Genomic DNA, 22,675 nt, shown 5'->3' on the forward strand with positions numbered 1-22,675 from the left:
TGACCAGCCATAACTTTCACATGGAATATCAGAAATTTTCCATCCAAATCTCATTTTGAAGGAAATTGAATTCTCTACAACTTTGTCTCTCACATGCCAAGTCTAAAAATGCTTCATTTGAGAGATATGGATCAAAACATTACAGGTCCTTTTTGAAAGTCAACCAAAAGCAGTTTTTTGTCAAAGACCATATCATCAAGATAAAATCCTCAAATGAAAAAAAAAACGTCCAAAGTGGCATGAATGGGACATCTTGAGGTTTCCAAAAAGTCCCAGAACTCTTCCATATCTTAAAAATTGAGGGAGATGTGCTTTGTCAAAGTTGGACAATTTTAAGAAGAAAAATGTGAAATAAAAGGCTCCAAAATGAATCTTTTTGCAAAAGGACTCAATCTTTCTTGGCCCAATCTTCACTCTCAAGTTATCCAAAGCCCCAAGATTCAATTGCCACGAAATCGTTGATCTATTTGATTTATTATGAATTTTTATTCATTTAGAAAAGGATTAAAATTAAGTAAATCAATAGAAAATCAAAGATATGGTTTAAGGGATCAATTTGAATCAAATCCAATCATCATTTACCCCCATATTCAATATAATTTCGTGCATACATGGATTGGATGTGATTGAGACCAATTTAGAAAGATTTTGAACCATATTGCAAATCAAATTTTCCACAATTCCAATCAAAGATTTAACAAGATTTCTTCTATAATTGTTGACCTAAACTCTTCCATTGTATAAACATAACATCGCCAATTGCCAAGAGGACGAAAATCTGCAGTCAAAACGCAACCCTCAAGCTTCCAAAATTCAAGAAGAAACTCAATTTGGTTTCTTATTTGCAGAGCAACTCAAAGGAATATAAGAATCTAAACACCTGCCCCGAGCCTCCCTGAAGCTATTAGGACCATCGCGCGACTTCAGCACCCCCAGAAAAATCTCCTATCAGTCAAGGTATGTCACTATCTTCTTGAATTCAATTGCATCAATGCACACATCCTCTGTAAGATTTGATTGCATATTCTTGATTGTGATGTGGTATGGATGAATTCTGGAGCTTTAATTGCGTTTCCATGGACACTTAGGGCCTACGGCCATGTTAGGGTTTATATTCTTAAAATTGGGGTTTCATGAATTAGCTCGAATTAGGGTTTGATTCTGGTACAGGTGTGTTCGTGATGACGAGACGAATGCAAACATGGTTTTACTTTTAATTATCTATGCTTGTATGAGGTTTTAATAATTGGCAGGTGTAATAGATATGCGTTTTACAACTAACCTGTAAAAAGCGCTGTAAAAAGGTAGAAATCCAGGTTTTAGCAAAGAAGATGACGAGGTGTCATCAAGCCATTGGTTCAATTTGAACTTCGCGTGCGTATCTTCATTTAATGGCCATTGTTTATTTATTATAATACGATGGCATATGGTTAACAACGGAAGCGTGTGGTTGAGTTGGTTATGGAGGCGTCTGGAGGTAGATGGCGTGGGTTCGATCCCTCGTTCCCTCTTATTTTTTTATGAAACACAAGTATTCTTGATCCAGTGTACAGCGCCCATAGAGTCTCATCATGCTGCCTCAAATCAGAGCCTCAGGATCTCATCAGGTCCAAATCCAACGTCAGTCAAGCTAGGGACTCACCATGGACCTTCACCAGCGTGCCACATGGACCTAAAGCAAATGTCGCCCTCAGTTCATTCATCATCAATTTTGTCCCTCGATGTTGCCTCGGTAAATGATGATTTGTCCCCATTGCTAAGGTATCCTTGCCTGCTGCCTAAGAATGACTATTATATCCTTCCCTTAGACTACCTGCCCTCTTTATGGCAGGGTCAGTCTTATGGCGAACGATAAACCTCGATGACCCTTTAAATCCAATAAAAGGACTTCCTACCCTCCTATGGTATGGATAGCCCTGAAAAGCTAAAAGAACATCTTTTTCAAAACTTAGGGTAGTTGCTATTAATTGCTTGCTCTGGTTTAAATTCAAACTTTCCTCTTTCAAAAAACCTTCAAAAAGGCTACGGTTATTTTACAAGCTAAAGTCCTTATTTCAAATCCTTTTTCTCAAACTTCTCAAACATTTTGAAAACAAAATGAGCTAAGCAATTAAGAGCCCATGGATAACCATGGATACAAAGGGTGCTTACACCTTCCCTTTGTAAAACCTACCCCCGAACTCAATCTCTTTCAAAAAGGTTTTTTTTCTGTTCTTCTAGCCTTTCTTTAAATTGGATAAAATAAAAGTCGATGGCGACTCTTGCTATCCGCAACATTTTCTTTAAAGTCAGTTCTCCCACCGTATTACACCCACCATAACCGAAAATTGATTGATAGGCGTTGTTTTGAGATTTAAATGATGTGCAATTCTGGGCTGCATGATGTTGTGGGTGCTGCCCGTGTCAACAAGAACCATGACTGGCAGACCTGCTATTGAACCTTTGAATTTGAGTGTTTGTGGCAAAAATTGGCCTGTTACTGCTTGGGGGGAGAGTTGAAAGTAAGTATCAACTAAGTCTAGTTAAATATTAACTTCTGAGTGTTCTGCCACTTCCTGAAATTCATACTGAATTTCCTCATCAACCACTAGATAAAAAATCTGCTAGTTGTGCATTTGTGGCCGATAAAAAACTTCTCATCACAATTAAAACAAAGACCTTGAGCACGTCGCTCTTGGAGTTGGGCTTGAGTAAATTTACGAATGGGGATCTTGGTTTGTTGGGATAAGGGCGGTTTTGGGGGGTTGAGATTGGCTGTAGGTGTGGGATTAAAGGATTTGGTAGTTTGTGAGTTCGAAGTGAACGAGTTTTGTTTTTGGTAAGATGTTTGAAATGGTTTGGGGAACTTGGTTTTGGACTCTTTCAATTTAGATTCGATTAGCTTAGCAAGTCCTATGGCTTGGGAAATTGAGGTAGGTTTATGGATAGCTAACTCATTCTAAATATGTTGGTGTAATCCAGAAATAAAACAATTTAATATGGCTTCTGCTGACATCCCCACAACCTTGTTACCAAGCTGTTCAAACTTAGTTTGGTATTCCATAACAGACCCACTTTGTTTTAATTTAAATAATTCTGTTTGATGGTTCTCAAAAGTAGATGGACCAAATCTTAATTCCAAGGCCCTAGTAAATGAAACCCAGTCCGTCAACAAGTGATTTTGATACATCCACTTAAACCATCCTAAAGCATCACCTTTAATGTAAAAAGAAATAAGTGATAAACGATTTTCTAGTGGAAGGCTATAAAATCCAAAAAACTGCTCAGCCTGGAATAACCATTCCAATTGGTTGAATCCATCAAATAAAGGTAATTCCAATTTTAGGGATCTCATAGGGGGTAAGGTAGGAATATTATGGTGTTGGTGAGTGAAAGGGTCTTCGTGGGGAAAAGGGTTGTGAACAGTATGTGGGACAAAAACAGGTTGAGTGTGTAAGTATGGTGGGTAAGGGGGAAAAGGGGGTGGTGGTGGCGCTGCTGTTAGTACCGTCGGTTTCAGTGCAGCGTGCGGAATGGCGGAGTGTGGCGGTGGGATGGTGGTGAGTATGGTGGGGTGTAGACAGCAGGTTGAGTAGTTACTTGGGTAGGTGTGGTAGATGATCTCATTGGTGTGTGAGCTGGTGTGAAAACATGAGTGAATGGTGGAGAACCAAATGAAATGCTAGATGAGTTTGCCTCCATACCTGAAGAGCTTGCTGTTTGTGCAGCAACAGCAGCATCAAGTTGAGCTTTTTATGGTTGTAATGAAATATTTTGAAGGGCAGCCATGAGAGATTCAAACCTAGAATCTTCCACATCTTTTTCATTATCAAGCCTTGAGCGAAGCTCTCCCACTTGTTATGCCAAGGTTGCTGAAATTTGTGCAAATCTAACATCCATTTGCTCTTGATTTTCAGCCATTGCATTGTTGAGGTGAAGAGTGGATATTTGGATAGCTTCTTCCAAAATCTCTTTAGAAGAAGGATTGGTAGGTTTGGAAGGGGCCATGGAAGGATTAAGAAGGATCAATGAAAGCACCAATGATAAATTTGTGTTAGAAAACCCTAGATCTAATAATGCATTAAAAGACAATAAAATAAAACAACTTTTCTTCTTACTTCATAAAGGGACAACATACAGTTATATAGTAGGGTTTTATCACCTATTTGGGCCATGGGCCACTACTAATGGACTCAAATAAATAAAACATTACACATAATGTATAAATTAATACTACTTGCTCTTTTTATTCTAATATAAACTCCTTTAGCAGCACCGATTGTTTCCTCATTCTTTTGGGCCTTGAATTCTTCATATCAAGGTTCTTCTGGTTATATGATACAAGATTTTCCTTATTAATTCAACTAATTAATTGATTATAAGTTTACAATTCTAAATGTAATATAAATTAATTATGTATATTTTGTTTTTTTATCACTGAGACCATTGGTATGACAGACGCTTTATACCACTAGGTTGCCCATTTTTAGATAGTGTCTTTCATGAATAACTAGATCAATAGTCATTAATGTTGTATGGCTAATAACAAGGAATTGGAACTTGTTATGTTTTTTCAAAATTAAGTACTTAAAAGCAGTAAAGGAAACACAGATTCTCACACACTCAAAGTACATATAGTGTCAATTTTACAAAAAGGTACATCAAGTGATTAAACATGCAGTATGAAAAAAGGATTTAAAAACAATAGGGGTGTTCGCGGTGCGGTTTGGGCGGTTTTGACGAAAAAAATCATCTGAACCGCAAGAGAAAAAATAGTGTGGTTTGGTTTGGTTCGGTTGACTTTTAAAAAAAATTCAAACCAAACCAAACCAAACTAATGCGATTTGGTTTGGTTCGGTTGGTTCGGTTTTTTACAAATATTTTATTGAGTCATACATACACATATATATGACAACATAATTTTATATTTAGACATTCATACACTAACAAATAACAACAAAACTCGTCATATTTTGGCAACAATTTTCCATGTAATATGTAAAAATTAAATTAGACAAAAGTGGAATATTAAACATAAAATAATAGCATAAAACAATATAAAATTATTATAATGAAACAAAAAAATAGAAGAGACGAAAGATTAGTGAAGGTGAAAAAGAAAAAGAAAAAGTGTTGAGAGATTAGAGAAGAAGATGTGCAATAAAAATGAAACTGAAATACGGAACATTTACATAAAAATGAGAAGGTGAAAAAGAAAGAATATAGGAGAGTAAAGATTATAGAAGAAGAGGAAAGATGTATGTGGCAAAGAAGGTGAAATAATGTTATTAGAGATTTGAGAAGATCGGGACTGAAATTATATGTGTAAGGATGAGAAAATTGTTCGTATTCATAAGGCTAATGTATAATAGGTTTAATTTTGGGTTGAATGTGAGTTAAGTAAAATTTAGGTTGTAACATAATGCGGTTTGATTCGGTTTGGTTCGGTTTACAAAATACAAACCGCAAACCGAACCGAACCATGCGGTTTTGTTAAAAAATGACTCAAACTAATCCGAACCAAATGCGGTTTTTTACGGTTTCGGTTTGGTTTGGTTTGATTTGCGGTTTTCTATTGGGTTGGTTTGGTTTTGAGCACCCCTAAAAAAACAGACAAATAATGCAACTAAATTTCCAACCAACTGGTAACTCAACACAAGACTAGTAGTAGTATCAACATCATGAGGTGAAAAAGTCAGCCTAAGCTCATGAGATTTCTACACACAATTTTACTATTTATTCCTTCACAATTAATCATAACTAAATATGAACAAATATTTCAACGATAACAGTTATCTAATATCTAATTCTTCTTTGATTCAATATTTATCAGTACAGTTAATCCTTTATATAAATAATACTGTCCAAATAACCATGCAATGGTTTTCTAATTTGGAAGAATGATTTCAATTAACCACATCATCTGAACCATCTTATTTTAATTTGATGACTCCTATATTCTGACTTTAGAAAATGTGTCGAACAATAAGTTGTTAGCACTCCTTCACACACTTATATTCAGGACAATATGATAAAATATAAAACATCTATAAGTTGATTTCATATATTTCTAAAAATTTAACACATTGAGACATAGAAATGCAGCACAATGATATGACCAGAAATTACCAATAATGATAAACCAGATATAAGTTTTTTTTTTTTAGAGTGAAATTTTTTTTCAAGATTTTAAAAGACATGACATTGGCAACAAACCATAATATCAGTCAGTTTATAAAGTTAGCCCCCAATTTTCATCAAATAAAGATACGGTACTTACAGTATTGGAGGGAGATGGCCAGCACTGCAAAGTCGCGCCAGCATGAACAACTTCAACCGAACCTGATGCAAAGGTTTAGCCCAAATATTATCATCTCAAAACAGTTAATAGAAGGAGACAGAATAACCTAAGTCTATTACATGATTTATGCATTTGTATTCCTTTTTATCACATGTACATTAATTCATTTACATAACACTATAGCAGTAGTTGTAAAGAAAAAAAATCAAGGTAAACAAGAGTTTCTATATAAAATGTATTACTAGGGAAGTCAATTCAAAACAAAATATCACAATAAAAAGTTTTAAAATTGTGTTAAGTCACCATAACAAAGAAACTAAAATCCAAATATGAAAAAAAATCACTAATTTCTCTTAAAAATAAAGAATAATAAAAATAAAGTAACAAACTTTCAACACTCAACTTCTTTCTTGAAGTCTCCTTAAACAGCAGCAACATTTGATCTTGGTCGTCTTCAAAAATAATTTTAGCATTAAGATCAAGGTGATATCAAACTCTCAACATACACTTCTGAGATGTCTTTCAACAAAAAACTAACTTTAGAAGTGTCATTCTTGAAATGGTAAACAATCAACAACACCCTATCCCAAGGATTTTTAAAGACAAGCAACACTTGATCGTCTTGAAAAATATATAATACATTCGTCAAGCGAAAAAAACTAGATGGAGGATCTAGCAAGTGAGTAACATTGAACAATTTAGTCCAAGAGTCTAGAATTCCATATTCCTTCATGACCCAAACATCATTATAAGAAATTATGCACAACCAATCCCTCAACACACTCAAACCCAAATATTTAGGTTCCGTTTGTTGTCGAGGAGGCAAAATCTTTTGATAAGACTCGGTTACTAAATCAAAAGAAACAATCCAGCATTGACGGATCATCCAATTAATTGTACCACTTACATATATTCCACGTCCATAATCAGCGAGACGACCAAAATCAGAAGGGAACCGTTTAATGGTTCTCCAAGTATCAGCCTTCAAAGTATAAACCTTTGCAATGACACCTTTAAGAAAAGAGTTGTAAAGAACAAGCAGTTTGTAATCATGAGAAACATGATCATAGCCCAAGCCATATGTTATAATCCGACGGTCGAGGTCAGTTGGATTTTCAAAAGGGGGTAATTCCTTAAATTTTCTAATAGACGGATTCCACAGTACAACTACATGTTTAAAATCCGGGGGAAAACGATAATTGGCAACACAGAGAATTCCGTCACAAGAGCCAACAATGTAATGTGAGTAGCGTTTAGAAATAACACCGAAGGGAAACTGGAATCGAGTGATGCTATAGTTTGTATCTGTGAAAACGGATTGGAGGGAGTAAGAATTTAAAATAAACCTGAACGAGGGATTGTAGCTTACGCAGAGGAGGCGGCGCGTGGTTGACAGATTAAGGTGCTTTTTAGCAAATACTGGATCGGAGATGAGTGATTTCCATGATTTGGAGACGCACCGGAATTGGAGAAGGGACTTCACCGGTAACCTAGCTAGTATTTCTGAAATCACATCAAAAGGAAGAGTGGGAAGTGGAAGATCGGCGGAAGAGAAGATGTTAGGGATTGTTCTCATATGTTTGGGAGATCTCATGTCTCTCGATTAGAATCTACAGTTACTAAACCCTAACATATATATATATACTACTTGTACTTGATAAGGATTGCAAAACTCCTGCTACAAATCAAATCTTATTAGAATCTGCCGTAACTAAACTAACTTATTTTATTAATTTTAACAATCACTGAAAAGTAGGACCGGAATTTATGGATAGAATAGAACACGTATTCAAAAATCAAAACCACCTTCCAATATTAATTCACTAAATAATTATAACTTTCAAAAAAGAATAAACTTATTTTATTTTTGTTTTAAATAAGTTTATGAGAATTTTTTAAATCTAATTACAATCTGGATAATTATTTGAATTTAAATGGTTTGATTAGGCAATTTTTTTTCGAAATTATGGCAATTTAGAACAATTATTTTATTTTATCACCAATTTATTAGTGAAATAGGGCACTAATTTAGGCATTTTTGTTAAATCAAAAATCAAAAATAATTAAATAAGATAAGAATTGTAAAACCCCCACTACCAATCTTATTTTCATTTAAAAAATCACTAAAATGTAGGACTGGAATTTATGAATAGGACATGTATTAAAAACCACATTCCACTACTAATTTAAAAAATAATTATAACTTTCAATTATTAACTTCAACTATTAATTCAAAAACAATCTCAATTATTCATTAATAATAGTTATTAAATTAAAAAACTGTGAGCGTGTGTGGTCTAGCTGTAAAACGTTTGGGTTCTGAGTGCATTTTTCTTCTTATATATTCCTTATGTGGTTTTTTTTCTTAGTGTGTGCATTTTTCTTCTTATTCCTTACGTGGTTTTTTTTTTTAAGTTTTAATTACAATTGATTCATCTTTCCTTACAATTGTGTTAGGTTTTTGGGTTTTCATTAATGTCAAAAAATGCCCAAACTTATCTAGCCCATTATCTCACTTTAAATTGAAGAAATTAGGGTTCTGAGTACAGGAAACAGAAAAAGTGAGAAAGAGATAACAAAAAGCATTTTTGTACAATTCAGAGCAGCGTTTTTAGATTTGTTTCCACGCCTATGTTCCTCGTCGGATCAGGCTGAAATTTGAATAGCAGGTTTGTGAATTCTAGTACTTCAATCTGAACGGTTGGATCAGTGAGAAGTTATTTGTGGTGGGAGATATGAAGCTCGGACACTAGCAGAAAATTTTGGTTTTTTCTCGTTTCTTGGTTCTCTATTTCATGATTGTTTATTTGTTGTTAAGCAAAATATTGAGCAAGAATTTTGCTATATTTTAAGACACTTTTGTACCCTGATTTTGATCATAGTGAAGCTTGATTGACTGGCTTGTGCCCGTAGTTTTTACTTCTCACTTTAAGAAGATTTTCCATGTTAAAGTCTTTGTGTCCTTTTAGTTTGAGTGATTTTATTAGCTGCTGAATTGTTTGTTATTGCTCCTCATAGATTCTTGCAAGTTGGGGAAATTGATTATCCGCTACATATTACTCTATGTTATTTGTCGGGAATTTCTCATCAAAGTGGCATCAGCTCTTAGGTTAAAGGGTTATTTGACTTGTTTGAATGATATAGGCAAATATAAATAGAATTATTTGTTTGAATGACACTAATTATCACTTGTGGAAGGGGAAAATGAAGGATCTATTATTTGTGAAGAATTTACATCTTCCTGTGTTTGCTACCAAGAAGCCAAAATCCAAAACCGATGAGGAGTGGAGTTTTAAACATCAGCAGGTTTGTGGTTTTATTCGATAATAAGTATAGGATAATGTTTATAATCACATTCCTAATGAGGAACATGCAAAATCCTCGTGGAACAAGATTGAGTCTTTATGTGCTTCTAAATTAGGGAATTATAGATTGTACTTATTGAATTCCTTGATGAATTTGAGGTATGAGGAGGGGACTTCTATTTCATATCATTGAATGATTTTTAAGGGCTCCTAGATCAATTGTCAAGAATGGGCATCAAATTTGATAATAAAGTGTGAGGATTATGGCTACTGAACACTCTACAAGATTCTTGGGAAACATTTCCATTTTTAATTACAAAATCACCATTTGATGGTGTTGTTTCTTTGAAAAGTGTAAAGGGAAGTGTTATTAATGAGGAGATGAGAAGTAAAACACATGGTACTTCATCTCATTTTGAGGTGTTTGTCATTGAGAGCAGGGGTATAATTCAAATAAAGGAACTGAAAGGAAGTAGAGAGAATAGTAGAAGTGGGAGTAAAGATGAAAACATAAGTCAGTTCAAGTCCATATACAAGAATATGGAGTGTTGTTATTATCACAAAATTGCACACATACAAAGAAACTATTTTATATGGAAAAAGGAGAGCAGCAATATGAAAGGGAAGCAAAAAGATAAGCATCCTGATAATGGTGATCGTGTTGTTGCTGCTACTTATGATTATCTTATTATTCTCTACGACCATGAGTTTGTATCAGATGAGAGCACGTGGATTATTGATAGAGGTTTTTCACTACATGTTACACCAAGGAAGGAGTTCTTCATGTCTTACACTTTTGATGAATTTGGAGTGCCGAAGATGGGTAACTATGGTGTGTTTAAGGTAATTTGTATTGGTGTTGTTTGCTTGCAGACCGACATGGGATTGTAGTTGTTGCTTAGAGGATTCTAACATACTCTAGATGTTCCCTTTAATTTGATCTCTGTGAATGTGCTTGATGATGATGGTTATTTAAATCTTTTTGGTTTTTGAAAATGGAAACTCGACAGAGGTAAATTGGTTGCGGCTGTCATACCCCAAAATTTGCCCATCATATTTAATCATATTTCAGTCCATCTGACTTTCAAATGCTCAAAGATACACAAGAAGGAAGCATGCAGTTTCTCTCCTAAACAACAACCTCTAAACTAGGGTTTTGTATTTCTCAAAGAAAAATCAAGTTCTAAAGGCCTCAAATGAATCTCATGGCCTCTCATACTATTCAAAGAATCTCTATGCCAAGGTTCAAGTCCAGATTCAAAAGATTGCCCACTCAGTGGCCTAAACGATCAACAATCGACTGGTTGACCTAAAAGTCAAACTATGGTCAAAGTACAGTCAAAACTTCTGATTTTTTGTCAACATCCTCATTAGGAAGTATAATTCATCATTTGATCAAGGATTGATCATGATGCATCAAAGAAAGCTCCAAAATCATCAAAAACCTAAGTTTCTAAATTAGGGTTTTAAGGAGAAAGTCATCCCAACTTTGACCAGCCATAACTTCCACATGGAACATCAGAAATTTCCCATCCAAAGCTCAATTTGAAGGAAATTGAATCGTCTACAACTTTGTCTCTCACATGCCAAGGCTAAAAATGCTTCATTTAAGAGATATGAGCTAATACATTACAGGTCCTTCTAGAAGATTGCAAAAAAGAAGTTTTTTGTCAGGAGGAATATCATCAAGATAAAATCTCCAAATGAAAAATATGTTCCAAAGTGGCTTGTGGAGGACATCTTGGGCTTTCCAAAAAGTCCTAGAACATGTTCATATGATAAAAATTGAAGGAGATATGAGGCGCAGAAGTTGGTCAATTTGCAAGGAAAAAAGCAAACCCTAATTAGCATATTTTCAACTTTTGAGTAACGGGCTTACATTTTTTAGTTTACCACGTGATCTTAAGCCCAAAGAAAGTCCATTGGTAAAATAATATTATTTTATGATATTATTTTATTTATATTTAATTTTTAATCATTTAAAATTCAAATAGAATCAAATAAAATCATAAAAATATTATAGGATTGACACACCTAATTTTTCCTTGATTCATTCACATCAAATCTAATCCAATGGCCATCATTAAAGGTAAAATATGCAAGAAATAGTTGGAGACTCAAAATAGTAAGATTGGGTGCAAATAAAATCAAATATTCTCTCAATTTTTTCTCATCAATTACATGGCTTTCTCTCCAAGTATTATAACCCTAAATCTCTCCTCTATATATACCTAGAGCCATACAAATAATAGGGGACGAAAAAATAGGAGAAGAGAGCTAGGGTTTATCAAGAACAAACTTTCACAAATTAGGGCACGCTAAATTTTACAAAGATCAACCACTCCCAAGCCAAGTTGACCGTCTGATTCTCTTCCTGAGGTAAGAAAAGGTAAGTTCAAATCATTCTCAAGCTTCAATAGCGTCCATGATGTGCATACAAAGTTTACACATTTATATACATTCTTGAATTTTCGTATTCCACTTTTCATGACATTTTAATGTTATTTTATGGTATATTTGAGTTATGGACACAATTTAGGGAAGATATAAGCCGTTAGAATGAATCTTCCACATGTAGACCGATTTCCACCATTGTTGGAGCTTCATGAATGGAAAGCTTCGAATCGCATTATACAGGCCATTTTGATGGAAAAAAATACCACCATGGAGCTCGCAAGGATCAGTTTAGACGATCTGGGCATTATGTTTTCGTTACTAGCACTGATTTTGCAGGTTTAGAGATTTACAGAGATTGCTACAAATAAAACCGTAGCAAAACCGTAGGGGAAATCGTAGCTAACGGTGGCAGCCAAAGGGAGAAGATGATGACCAGTATGGGGGCCCACGAATGACGCGTGCGGGATCGTGAATGGCTGGTCAAACCTGAAGCTTTTCTCTCCCTTCGTACCATTGGCTCAGGCGCTAATGACGTGGTTCTTGCGTTGACCGAGGGAAAGTAGTGTAGTTTTTATTTTTATTTATTCTTATACGTTCTACTTACAAGTATTGTATGCAGCACAGTTGGTGGAGGTTATTGGCCTTTAACACTACTAACAGGGGTTCGATTCCAGCCCTCGCCAATTATTTTTAGCGCCTATTTGGTTTCCTTTGTTCGCCAATCCAGTACCCGTGGCTCATATACACCTGGGTTGCACCTTCACAATCATGCCTTTGGATTATCATCAGCCCAGATCTGAAGGCTAAGAGATGCTCCCCCATGGTGGACACTCATCAGCTCACCACATAGAATCAGAGCTAAGTCCCTTACTTTTTTTTTATTATTTTATTATTTACTTTGTTTAATTTTTAATTATTTATACCTTATTATTTATTTCTTCTTTTAATTTATTTCTTTGAAAACATTTTTTATAATAACTTTATCTAACTATTTATTTTGTTTAATCGAAGATTCGATTTTTTTCTCATAACATTAAAAAATAATAATTGTTTTATAACAAAAAAGATATTACTTTGCACATGTTTTTTTTTAATTAATTAAGTTAAGGTTTTTACACTAATAATTATTTTGGGTTAGTAATTTAATTTTGGGCTAATTAATTTATGCCTTAAACCCTGATTTTTATCATGATCCTAATCACTGGTAGGTGTTATCCACTAACGCACTTTTAAGCCTTATAAACCCTTTAGGTCACAATAAGTTTTCTTTTTATGGTTTATAGATCTTTAATCAATTAAGGTTTGTAGATCATTCATACACTAAAAATTCTTTTCTTTCGTGCAAATTTTCAGGTTACCCCAGTATCCTCCGATTACGCGCCATATCAAATCAAAAGCTAAGTTTTTAATTCTTTCCCTATTTAAATATTATTTTACTTTTATTTTTTCCTTTTGCCCAAAATAGGGTTTGCCTCGAATAGTCAATGAATCTCTCCTACACTCACCCCTATTATTTTCTGTTTAATTCTCAGATGTTCAGAGTCAATCGAAGGTTCGAGGAAGATGAGGAAGATTAGGGCTCAAGATAAAAATAATTAAATTAATTAGTCATATTTCTTATTTTCTGTTTCAATTCCCCCATTCCCGCAGGTGTTTATTGTAATAGCGTAGGAAATTTTATTTCTGCTTTTATTTTATTATTGCGTGGTTAGTAATTTATGGAGTGATAACCATGAATTGAACGTAGATCACCTAATTACAAGATAAATGTCATCGAAGTTAACCACATGATTGTGCACCCACACACCTTTAGGGTAACCCCTTTTGTTGCCTTATACTGTTGCCTTAATTGTTGCCTGTTGCCTCTAAGTGTATTAAATAGTCAAAGTCCCTCGATTCCGAGGATACCTAAAGCAAGGTTGCCTTAAAGAATAAAATCATCAAATTTGTCCCTCGAAGTTGCCTCGGTAAATGATGATTTGTCCCGTTGCTAAGGTATCCTCGCACGATGCCTAAAAAGATTAATGACTATTATATCCTTCCCTTAGACTACCTGCCCTCTTTATGGCAAGGGACAGTCTTATGGCGAACGATAATTTCGATGACTCTTCACATCCAATTGAAAGACTTCCTGCCCTCTCATGGTATGGATAGACCCTTTCGCCCGAAAAGCTAAAAGAACGATCTTTCAAACTTAGGGTAGTTGCTACTAATTGCTTGCTCTAAAATTCAAATTACTTTTCACACCTCTTTTCAAAATCAAATTCAAAAAGACTACGCTTATTTACAAGCTAAAGTTCTTATTCAAAATCTTTTCAAACATTTCAAACAATTCAAACAAGTGAGCTAAGCAATTAAGAGCCCATGGAAAACCATGGATACAAAGGGTGCCTTACACCTTCCCTTTGTATAACTTACCCCCGAACTCAAAATCATTTTAAAAGGTCTTTTCCTGTTCTTTTAGCCTTTCTATATTGGATAAAATAAAAGTCGGTGGCGACTCTTGCTATCCGCACATTTTCTTTAAAGTCAGTTCACCGTATTACAGCAGCAAGAGGATAGAAAACTAATAAATTATATTGGACTAAATCATTGGTTGCTAAAGATAGTGTAAATTCCAGGGATATCGGGCTTCTATGTGGCACTACAGGCTTATTCATATCAGTGAAAAAAGGCTAAATTGTTTAACTAAAAAGGATGTGCTTCCGGTATTGAAGAGTGTGGACTTGGATAAATGTTCTCATTGCATGGCTGGTGTGAGATATTGGATCGAACTCTAGTATGGTCAAAGGGTAGCTTCTTGGTTCGACAGTTGGACAGGGTTAAGCATGAAGTCGAAGGTTGTTCACATGCTGGTGTCGAAGTGTGCATGTTGAAGTCGAAGATGGGTCGAGCATGCAGGTGTCGAAGATGCTAGGGTTATTGGCATGTTAAATTAGGTTTTAATGTTTAAACCCTAATTTGTTAAGTTAGCTTGTTTATTAAGTTGGCTTGTATAATGGGCCTTGTGGAAAAAAGCCCATTAGTTAGTATGTTAGGTTTTATATTAAATAGCATACTAGTCTCTCATTATTGAAACGCTGCAAATCCTGATTTAGGGTGAGAGAGGTTATTTGTTATTCTTGTAAACTTGTAATCTTGTTTTCTAAGAGAAAGTGAAAGAATAGAAATTATAACCAATTCTTGTGTTCTTCTTCTTCCTTGTTCTTTATTCTTCCCTTGCATTATACTTTATTCTTGGTATTGAATTCACAATAAATTGGTGCGGTGAGCGTGGAGAAGATGTCGTCAACAAAGTATGAGATTGAAAAATTCACCGGAATGAATGATTTTGGTCTGTGGCGCTTGAAGATGAAAGCCCTACTGGTTCAGCAGGGTTGTTTGGAAGCGTTGAAGGGAGAGACAGCCATGAATGCTGCATTAATGGCGGCGGAGAAGACGACTATGATCGAGAAGGCACACCGCGCAATTTTGTTGAGCCTTGGTGATAAGGTTCTCAAACAGGTATCAAAGGAGACGACGGCATCAGAGTTATGGACGAAACTTGAAAGTTTGTATATGACCAAATCACTGGTAAATCGAGTCTACCTGAAGCAAACTTTGTATTCATTCAAGATGGTTAAAGACAAAGTGTTAGCTCAGCAGTTGGATATGTTCAACAAGCTGATTCTTGATCTTGAAAATATTAATGTAAAGATCGATGATGAAGATCAAGCGCTATTACTATTATGCGCTTTGCCTCGATCACATGCTCACCTCAAAGAAACTCTCCTGTATGGAAGGGAGTCCCTGTCCTTTGAAGAAGTTCAATCAACTCTATATTCAAAGAACTTGAACGAATGAAAGGAGCATAAACCTTCGACTGTTGGTGAAGGTTTGGCCGTTAAAGGAAAATTCTTGCGAAAAGATGGTAAGTTCGACAAGAAAAAAGGCAAAAGTCACCAGAAGTCTTATAGTGGCAAAGCATTTGGTATTCGATGTTATCATTGTAAGAAGGAGGGTCACACACGAAAGGTGTGCCCTGAACCCCTGAAAGATCACAGAGGTAAGGATAATGGCAATGCAGCCATTGTTCAAGATGATTTCGAATCATCTGATGTTCTTGTGGTTTCAAGCAGTGGCTCTAGGAAGGAGTGGATTATGGATTCAGGTTGCACTTGGCACATGACTCCAAACAAAAACTTGTTCGAGGAATTATGTGATCAAGATGGTGGATCAGTACTACTGGGAAACAACAAAGCTTGCAAGATTGCAGGTGTTGGATCTGTGAGATTCAAGCTCCATGATGAGTCAATAAGGTTGTTGACTGAAGTCAGGTATGTTCCTGATTTGAAGAGAAATCTGCTTTCTCTTGGTGAATTCGACAAGAAAATGTATGTTTTCCAAGGAGAGAAAAGTATCCTAAGAGTCATGAAGGGGTCGAAGGAAGTCTTGAGAGGCGTGAAGAAACAAGGCTTGTATACCCTTGAGGTGTGAATCACCATCTATTATTAGATATCTTGAACCTTTAACAGGTGATATTTTCCATGCAAGATTTGCTGATTGTCATTTTGACGAAACAATATTTCCAACTTTAGGGGGAGAGGATAAAAAACTAGAAAATGACATAACATGGTATGTACCTCATTTATTACATTTGGACCCATACAATAGATCATGGGAAGAAAATATAAATAAAATAGTCCACTTACAAGACTTAGCAAATCAATTTCCAGATTCATTTACTGATTTAAAAAGAGTAACAAAGTCACGTGTACCAGTTATAAATGTTCCTGGTAGGATTGAGGTTTCAAATCAAAATAATGTAGCACGTACATCTAAGGCACACTTGAAGCGTGGCCGACATATGGGATCCAAAGACAAAAATTCCGAAAAAGAAAGGAAATAGAAAAGGTGAATTTCATTGAAAGTGATCTTGAAAAGACACTAGATAATGATAAATCCAAAATTGAAAAGCGTGCTCTCGAAGAAGCACAAGATGATGAAAATGAGATCATTGATAATGAAACAGAAAATAAAAATGATCTTGAGATTTCAATTAATTATGTTGATACAGAAATTTTGTGGAACCGAAAAGGTATGAATATAGATGAAGTATTTTCGTTCTCCATTGTATGTGAAATTATAAATGGAAATGATGATCCAGAGCCATGTATGAGTGAATGTCAAAATAGATATGACTGAAAAAAATTGGAATGATGCAATAGATACTGAGTTAAATTCTCTTAAAAATCGAAAAGTATTTGGCCCTATTATGGCCATACCAAAAGATGTGAAACCTGGGTTTTTGTAAGAAAATGAAATGAGATTGTCAAATACAAAGCTCGTCTCGTTGCACAAGGTTTTTACCAAAGATCGAGAATTGATTATGAGATAACATATTCTCCTGTTATGGATGCTATTACTTTTCGTTATTTAATTGGTTTATCAGTATTTAACAATCTTGATATGTATCTTATGGATGTTGTTACTGCTTATTTATATGGATCACTTGATACTGATATATACATGAAAATCCCAGAAGGATTAAAATGCCTGAGACATCAAAACCTAGAGAAATGTATGCAATTAAGTTGCAGAGATCATAGTATAGGTTAAAACAATCAGGGCGCATGTGGTACACTAGACTAAGTGAATATTTACTTAAAGAAGACTATGAGAATAATCCTATTTGTCCTTGTTTTTTTTATAAGAAAAACAATATCTGGATTTGTAATAAAATTGTTGTTTATGTTGATGATTAAAATATCACTGGGACTAATAAAGAAATCAAAGAAGCGAGAAATTATTTAAAGAAAGAATTTGAAATGAAAGATCTGGGAAAACCAGATTCTGCCTTGGTTTACAGATTGAGTATACTAAAGATGGTATATTGGTACATCAATCAAACTATACATAAAGGATATTAAAATGTTCAACATGGACAAGACAAATCCTTTGACTAGTCCCATGATGGGTAGAACACATAATATTGAAAAAGATCCCTTTAGGCCTAAGGAAAGTAATGAAGAAGATCTTGGCTCAGAAGTGCCATAACTTAGTGCAATTAGAGCACTCATGTACCTTGCTAACAATACAAGATCCGATATAGCTTTTGCAGTGAATTTACTGGCGAGATTCAGTTCATGCCCTACAAAAAGACATTGGAAAGGAATAAAGCATATATTTCAATATATTCGAGGTACACCTGATCTTGATTTATTTTATTCTAACAATACAACACCAGTTTTGCTTTGTTTTGCAGATGCAGGATATTTGTCAGATCCACATAATGCTAAATCACAAACTGGATATATATTTACATATGGTAATACTGCAATATCATGGAGATCGCAAAAGCAAACACTTGTAGCAACTTCTTCAAATCATGCTGAAGTAATCGCCCTTAATGAAGCAAGCAAAGAGTGTAGATGGTTATGATCGGTAACTCGAAATATGAGCGTCTGGTTTACCAATTGATAATAATCCAACAATTTTGTATGAAGACAATGTTGCATGTGTTACCCAGATGAAAGAAGGTTACATAAAAAGTGACAGGACCAAGCATATCCCTCCGAAGTTTTTCTCATTCACACAAGAACATGAAAGAAACAAAGATGTTGATATTCGGTATATTCGTTCAAGTGATAACGTGGCAGATCTCTTTACAAAGGCACTTCCTACATCAATTTTCAAAAAGCATGTGCAAATTATTGGAATGCGTCACCTTCGAGATCTTTAAAGAAGAGTTATATGTGTTCTGTCGAAGGGGAGCATAATGTTGTACTCTTTTTCCCTTATAAAGGTTTTTATCCCAATGGGTTTTTCCTAATAAGGTTTTTAATGAGGAAACTTATGTTTCCATATGATTCTTCTTAACAAGACTTCAATGGAGCACCGTTTTCAAAGAGGGAGTGTTATAATAATTAAATAAATTATTATATTATTTAGAAATATCTATTCAAATTGTCAAACTTAAAATAGTAATGACAAATAATTGGTGACATATAATTTGTCAAAGATAGAATAGTAATACCAATTATTTTTTTAATATAATAATAATAATAATATTTTTACTAGTATAAATACCTCCCCTTAGTTTATGTAAAGACATACCATTTTTTACTTTGAATGATATAAATTACCATTCTACTTTATTATCTATTTTATCTTAGTTTGATATTATAACTTGATTGGTAACTAATATCATCATATTAGTTTACAAATATTAATTAAGTTAGATCCAAATATTTTTAAACTTAATTTTAAAAAAATTAATAAAAAATTCTATATTAATTTTTTTTAATGTTTTTATAACAATTATTAAACAGCTTAAAGTGATTTTTAACTTAAATTTGGTTAATTGGATTGTTTATAATAAGTGGTTCATTTTATTAACCATTTAAATGGTTTAAGTTTTTTTTGTTATTCAATACTATTCAGTTTAGAAATATGATTCAATTAACCATATTTTTGCTCATTCCATTTATTCCCTTATCCCTCCAAGAGACCATTGTTGGTATGACAGACACTTTATACCACTAGGTTGCTCATTTTTAGATAGTGTCTTTCATGAATAGCTAGATCAATAGTCATTAATGTTGTATGGCTAATAACAAGGAATTGGAACTTGTTATGTTTTTTCAAAATTAAGTACTTAGAAGCAGTAAAGGAAACACAGATTCTCACACTCAAAGTACATATAGTGTCAATTTTGCAAACCGGTACATCAAGTGATTAAACATGCAGTTTGAAAAAAGGGTTTAAAAACAGACAAATAATGCAACTAAATTTCCAACCAACTGGTAACTCAACACAAGACTAGTATCAACATCATGAGGTGAAAAAGTCAGCCTAAGCTCATGAGATTTTTACGCACAATTTTACTATTTATTCCTTCTCAATTAATCATAACTAAATATGAACAAATATTTCAATGAGAACAGTTATCTAATATCTAATTCTTCTTTGATTCAATATTTATCGGTACAGTCAATCCTTTATATAAAATAATACTGTCCAAATAACCATGCAATGGTTTTCTAACTTGGAAGAATGATTCCAATTAACCACATCATCTGAACCATCTTATTTTAATTTGATGACTCCTATATTCTGACTTTAGAAAATGTGCCAAACAATAAGTTGTTAGCACTCCTTCACACACTTATATTCAGGACAATATGATAAAATATAAAACATCTATAAGTTGATTTCATATATTTCTAAAAATTTAACACATTGAGACATAGAAATGCAGAAATTACCAATAATGATAAACCATATCTCAAGTTTTTTTTTTTTTTAAATTTTAGAGTGAATTTTTTTCAAGATTTTAAAAGACATAATATTGGCAACAAACCATAATATCAGTCAATTTATAAAGTTAGCCCCCAATTTTCATCAAATAAAGATAAGGTACTTACAGTATTGGAGGGAGATGGCTAGCAATGCAAAGCCGCGCCAGCATGAACAACTTCAACCAAACCAAACCTGATACAAAGGTTTAGCCCAAATATTATCATCTCAAAAAAGTTAACCGCAGGAGACATAATAACCTAAGTCTATTGCATGATTTATGCATTTGTATTCCTTTTTATCACATGCACATTAATTCATTTGCATAACACTATATTAGAGTTTCTTGGTGTTTCTGTCAAGTAAATATGATGTTAAGAATGACAACAGCAGAAATTGCAATAGCAGTAGTTGTAAAGAAAAAAAAATCAAGGTAAACCAAAGTTTCTATATAAAATGTATTACTAGAGAAGTCAATTCGAAACAAAATATCACAATAAAATGTTTAAAAATTGTATTAAGTCACCATAATAAAGAAACTAAAATCCAAATATGGAAAAAGAATCACCAATTTCTCTTAAAAATAAAGAATAATAAAAATAAAGTAACAAACTTTCAACACTCAACTTCTTTCTTGAAGTCTCCTGAAACAGCAACAGCAGCATTTGATCTTGATCGTCTTCAAAAATAATTCTAGTATTAAGACCAAGGTGATATCAAACTCTCAACATACACTTCTGAGATGTCTTTCAACATTGAACTAACTTTAGAAGTATCATTCTTGAAATTGTAAACAATCAACGACACCCTACCCAAAAAATGTTCAAACACGAGCAGCACTTGATCGTCTTGAAAGATATATAATAGATTTGTCAAGCGAAAAGAATTAGATAGAGGATTTAGCAAGTGAGTAACATTGAACAATTTAGTCCAAGAATCTAGAATTCCATATTCCTTCATGACCCAAACATCGTGATCATAAGTTATGCACAACCAATCCCTCAACACACTCAAACCCAAATATCTAGGTTTTCTTTGTTGTCGAGGAGGCAAAATCTTTCGATAAGACTCGTTGACTAAATCAAAAGAAACAATCGAGCGTTGACAGGTCATCCAGTTAACTGTACCGCTTACATATCTTCCACGTGGATAAGTAAGGAGAGTACCAAAATCAGAAGGGAACGGTTGAATGGTTCTCCAAGAATCAGCCTTCAAAGTATAAAGCTTTGCTCTAGTTGCATGTTCAATGTCGGAGTTGTAAAGAACAAGCAGTTTGTAATCATGAGAAACATGATCATAGCCGAAGCCATATGTCATACGAAGCCAAAGCCGATAAAGCTCGGCTGGGTTTTCAAATTGGGGCAATTCCTTATATTTTCTAATAGAAGGATTCCACAGTATAACTAAAGGTTTAAAATCCGGGGAAATACGATAATTGGCAACACAAAGAATTCCGTCACAAGAGCCAACAAGGTGATGGGAGTAGCGTTCAGAAATAACATCGACGGGAAACTTGAATCGAGTGAGGTTATAGTTTGTATCTGTGAAAACGGATTGGAGGGAGTAAGAATTTAAAATAAAACTGTAGGAGGGATTGTCGTAGCTTACACAGAGGAGGCGGCGCGTGGTTGACAGATTAAGGTGCTTTTTAGCAAATTTTGGATCGGAGATGAGCGACTTCCATGATTTGGAGACGCACCGGAATTGGAGAAGGGACTTCACCGGTAACCTAGCTAGTATTTCTGAAATCACATCAAAAGGAAGAGTGGGAAGTGGAAGATCGGCGGAAGAGAAGATGTTAGGGCTTGTTCTCATATGTTTGGGAGATCTCATGTCTCTCGATTAGAATCTACAGTTACTAAACCCAACATATATATATACACTACTTGTACTTGATAAGGATTGCAAAACTCCTGCTACAAATCAAATCTTATTAGAATCTGCCGTAACTAACCCAACTTATTTTATTAATTTTAACAATCACTAAAAAGTAGGACCGGAATTTATGGATAGAATAGAACACGTATTCAAAAATCAAAACCACCTTCCAATATTAATTCACGGTTGGAATTAGACTCTCAAACCTTTGAGTAATTCCTTATCGTTAAAGATGACAATGAAGAAAAATAAGATTAGGGTTTGCGGAAATATTAAAAGAGAAAGAGAAAGTATTTTCTACAGAGTTTCTCTCTGCCCACAAACTGTGGAAATTCTGTTATTCACTTGCAACTACAACTTCTGTGAATACAAGATAATGACTTGATTACAAACTAATGAGGGTTACTCCCTATTTATAGATTTAGGTTAGCTTTCTCCCAAAGCCAAAGCCCAAAACTATAAAAGCCCAAAATACCTATTTTGGAGCTAAATCAAATCTAATCTATTTTAAATCTAAATCAAATCTATCTAGATTTAA

The 22,675-nt window shown here is 34.2% G+C and overlaps 2 protein-coding genes across 4 annotated transcripts; both read right to left on the reverse strand.

Annotated features, from left to right (window-relative positions):
* Nucleotides 1-4,076: 4,076 nt before the first annotated feature.
* On the reverse strand, nucleotides 4,077-7,926 carry LOC131640764 (putative F-box protein At1g47790). Of its 2 annotated transcripts, none has more exons than XM_058911153.1 (3): nucleotides 7,650-7,926; nucleotides 6,260-6,321; nucleotides 4,077-4,306 (listed from the first exon to the last, which is right to left on the reverse strand). In XM_058911153.1, the coding sequence occupies exons 1-3, from the start codon at nucleotides 7,872-7,874 to the stop codon at nucleotides 4,291-4,293; spliced, it is 303 nt and encodes a 100-aa protein (XP_058767136.1). In that variant the 5' UTR covers nucleotides 7,875-7,926; the 3' UTR covers nucleotides 4,077-4,290. The 2 variants fall into 2 exon arrangements, with proteins under 2 accessions (XP_058767136.1, XP_058767135.1); XM_058911152.1 differs by having other exon boundaries at nucleotides 6,684-7,926.
* A 9,611-nt stretch (nucleotides 7,927-17,537) lies between these two features.
* Nucleotides 17,538-22,167, reverse strand: LOC131640761 (F-box/kelch-repeat protein At3g23880-like). 2 transcript variants are annotated; one of them, XM_058911150.1, is made up of 2 exons: nucleotides 20,388-22,167; nucleotides 17,538-18,112 (listed from the first exon to the last, which is right to left on the reverse strand). In XM_058911150.1, the coding sequence occupies exon 1, from the start codon at nucleotides 22,090-22,092 to the stop codon at nucleotides 20,959-20,961; it is 1,134 nt and encodes a 377-aa protein (XP_058767133.1). In that variant the 5' UTR covers nucleotides 22,093-22,167; the 3' UTR covers nucleotides 17,538-18,112; nucleotides 20,388-20,958. The 2 variants fall into 2 exon arrangements, with proteins under 2 accessions (XP_058767133.1, XP_058767134.1); XM_058911151.1 differs by lacking the exon at nucleotides 17,538-18,112 and adding an exon at nucleotides 18,150-18,641.
* Nucleotides 22,168-22,675: the final 508 nt, after the last annotated feature.

Source organism: Vicia villosa, unplaced genomic scaffold (assembly GCF_029867415.1).
Source record: "Vicia villosa cultivar HV-30 ecotype Madison, WI unplaced genomic scaffold, Vvil1.0 ctg.003299F_1_1, whole genome shotgun sequence".
NCBI classification, from domain to species: Eukaryota; Viridiplantae; Streptophyta; class Magnoliopsida; order Fabales; family Fabaceae; genus Vicia; species Vicia villosa.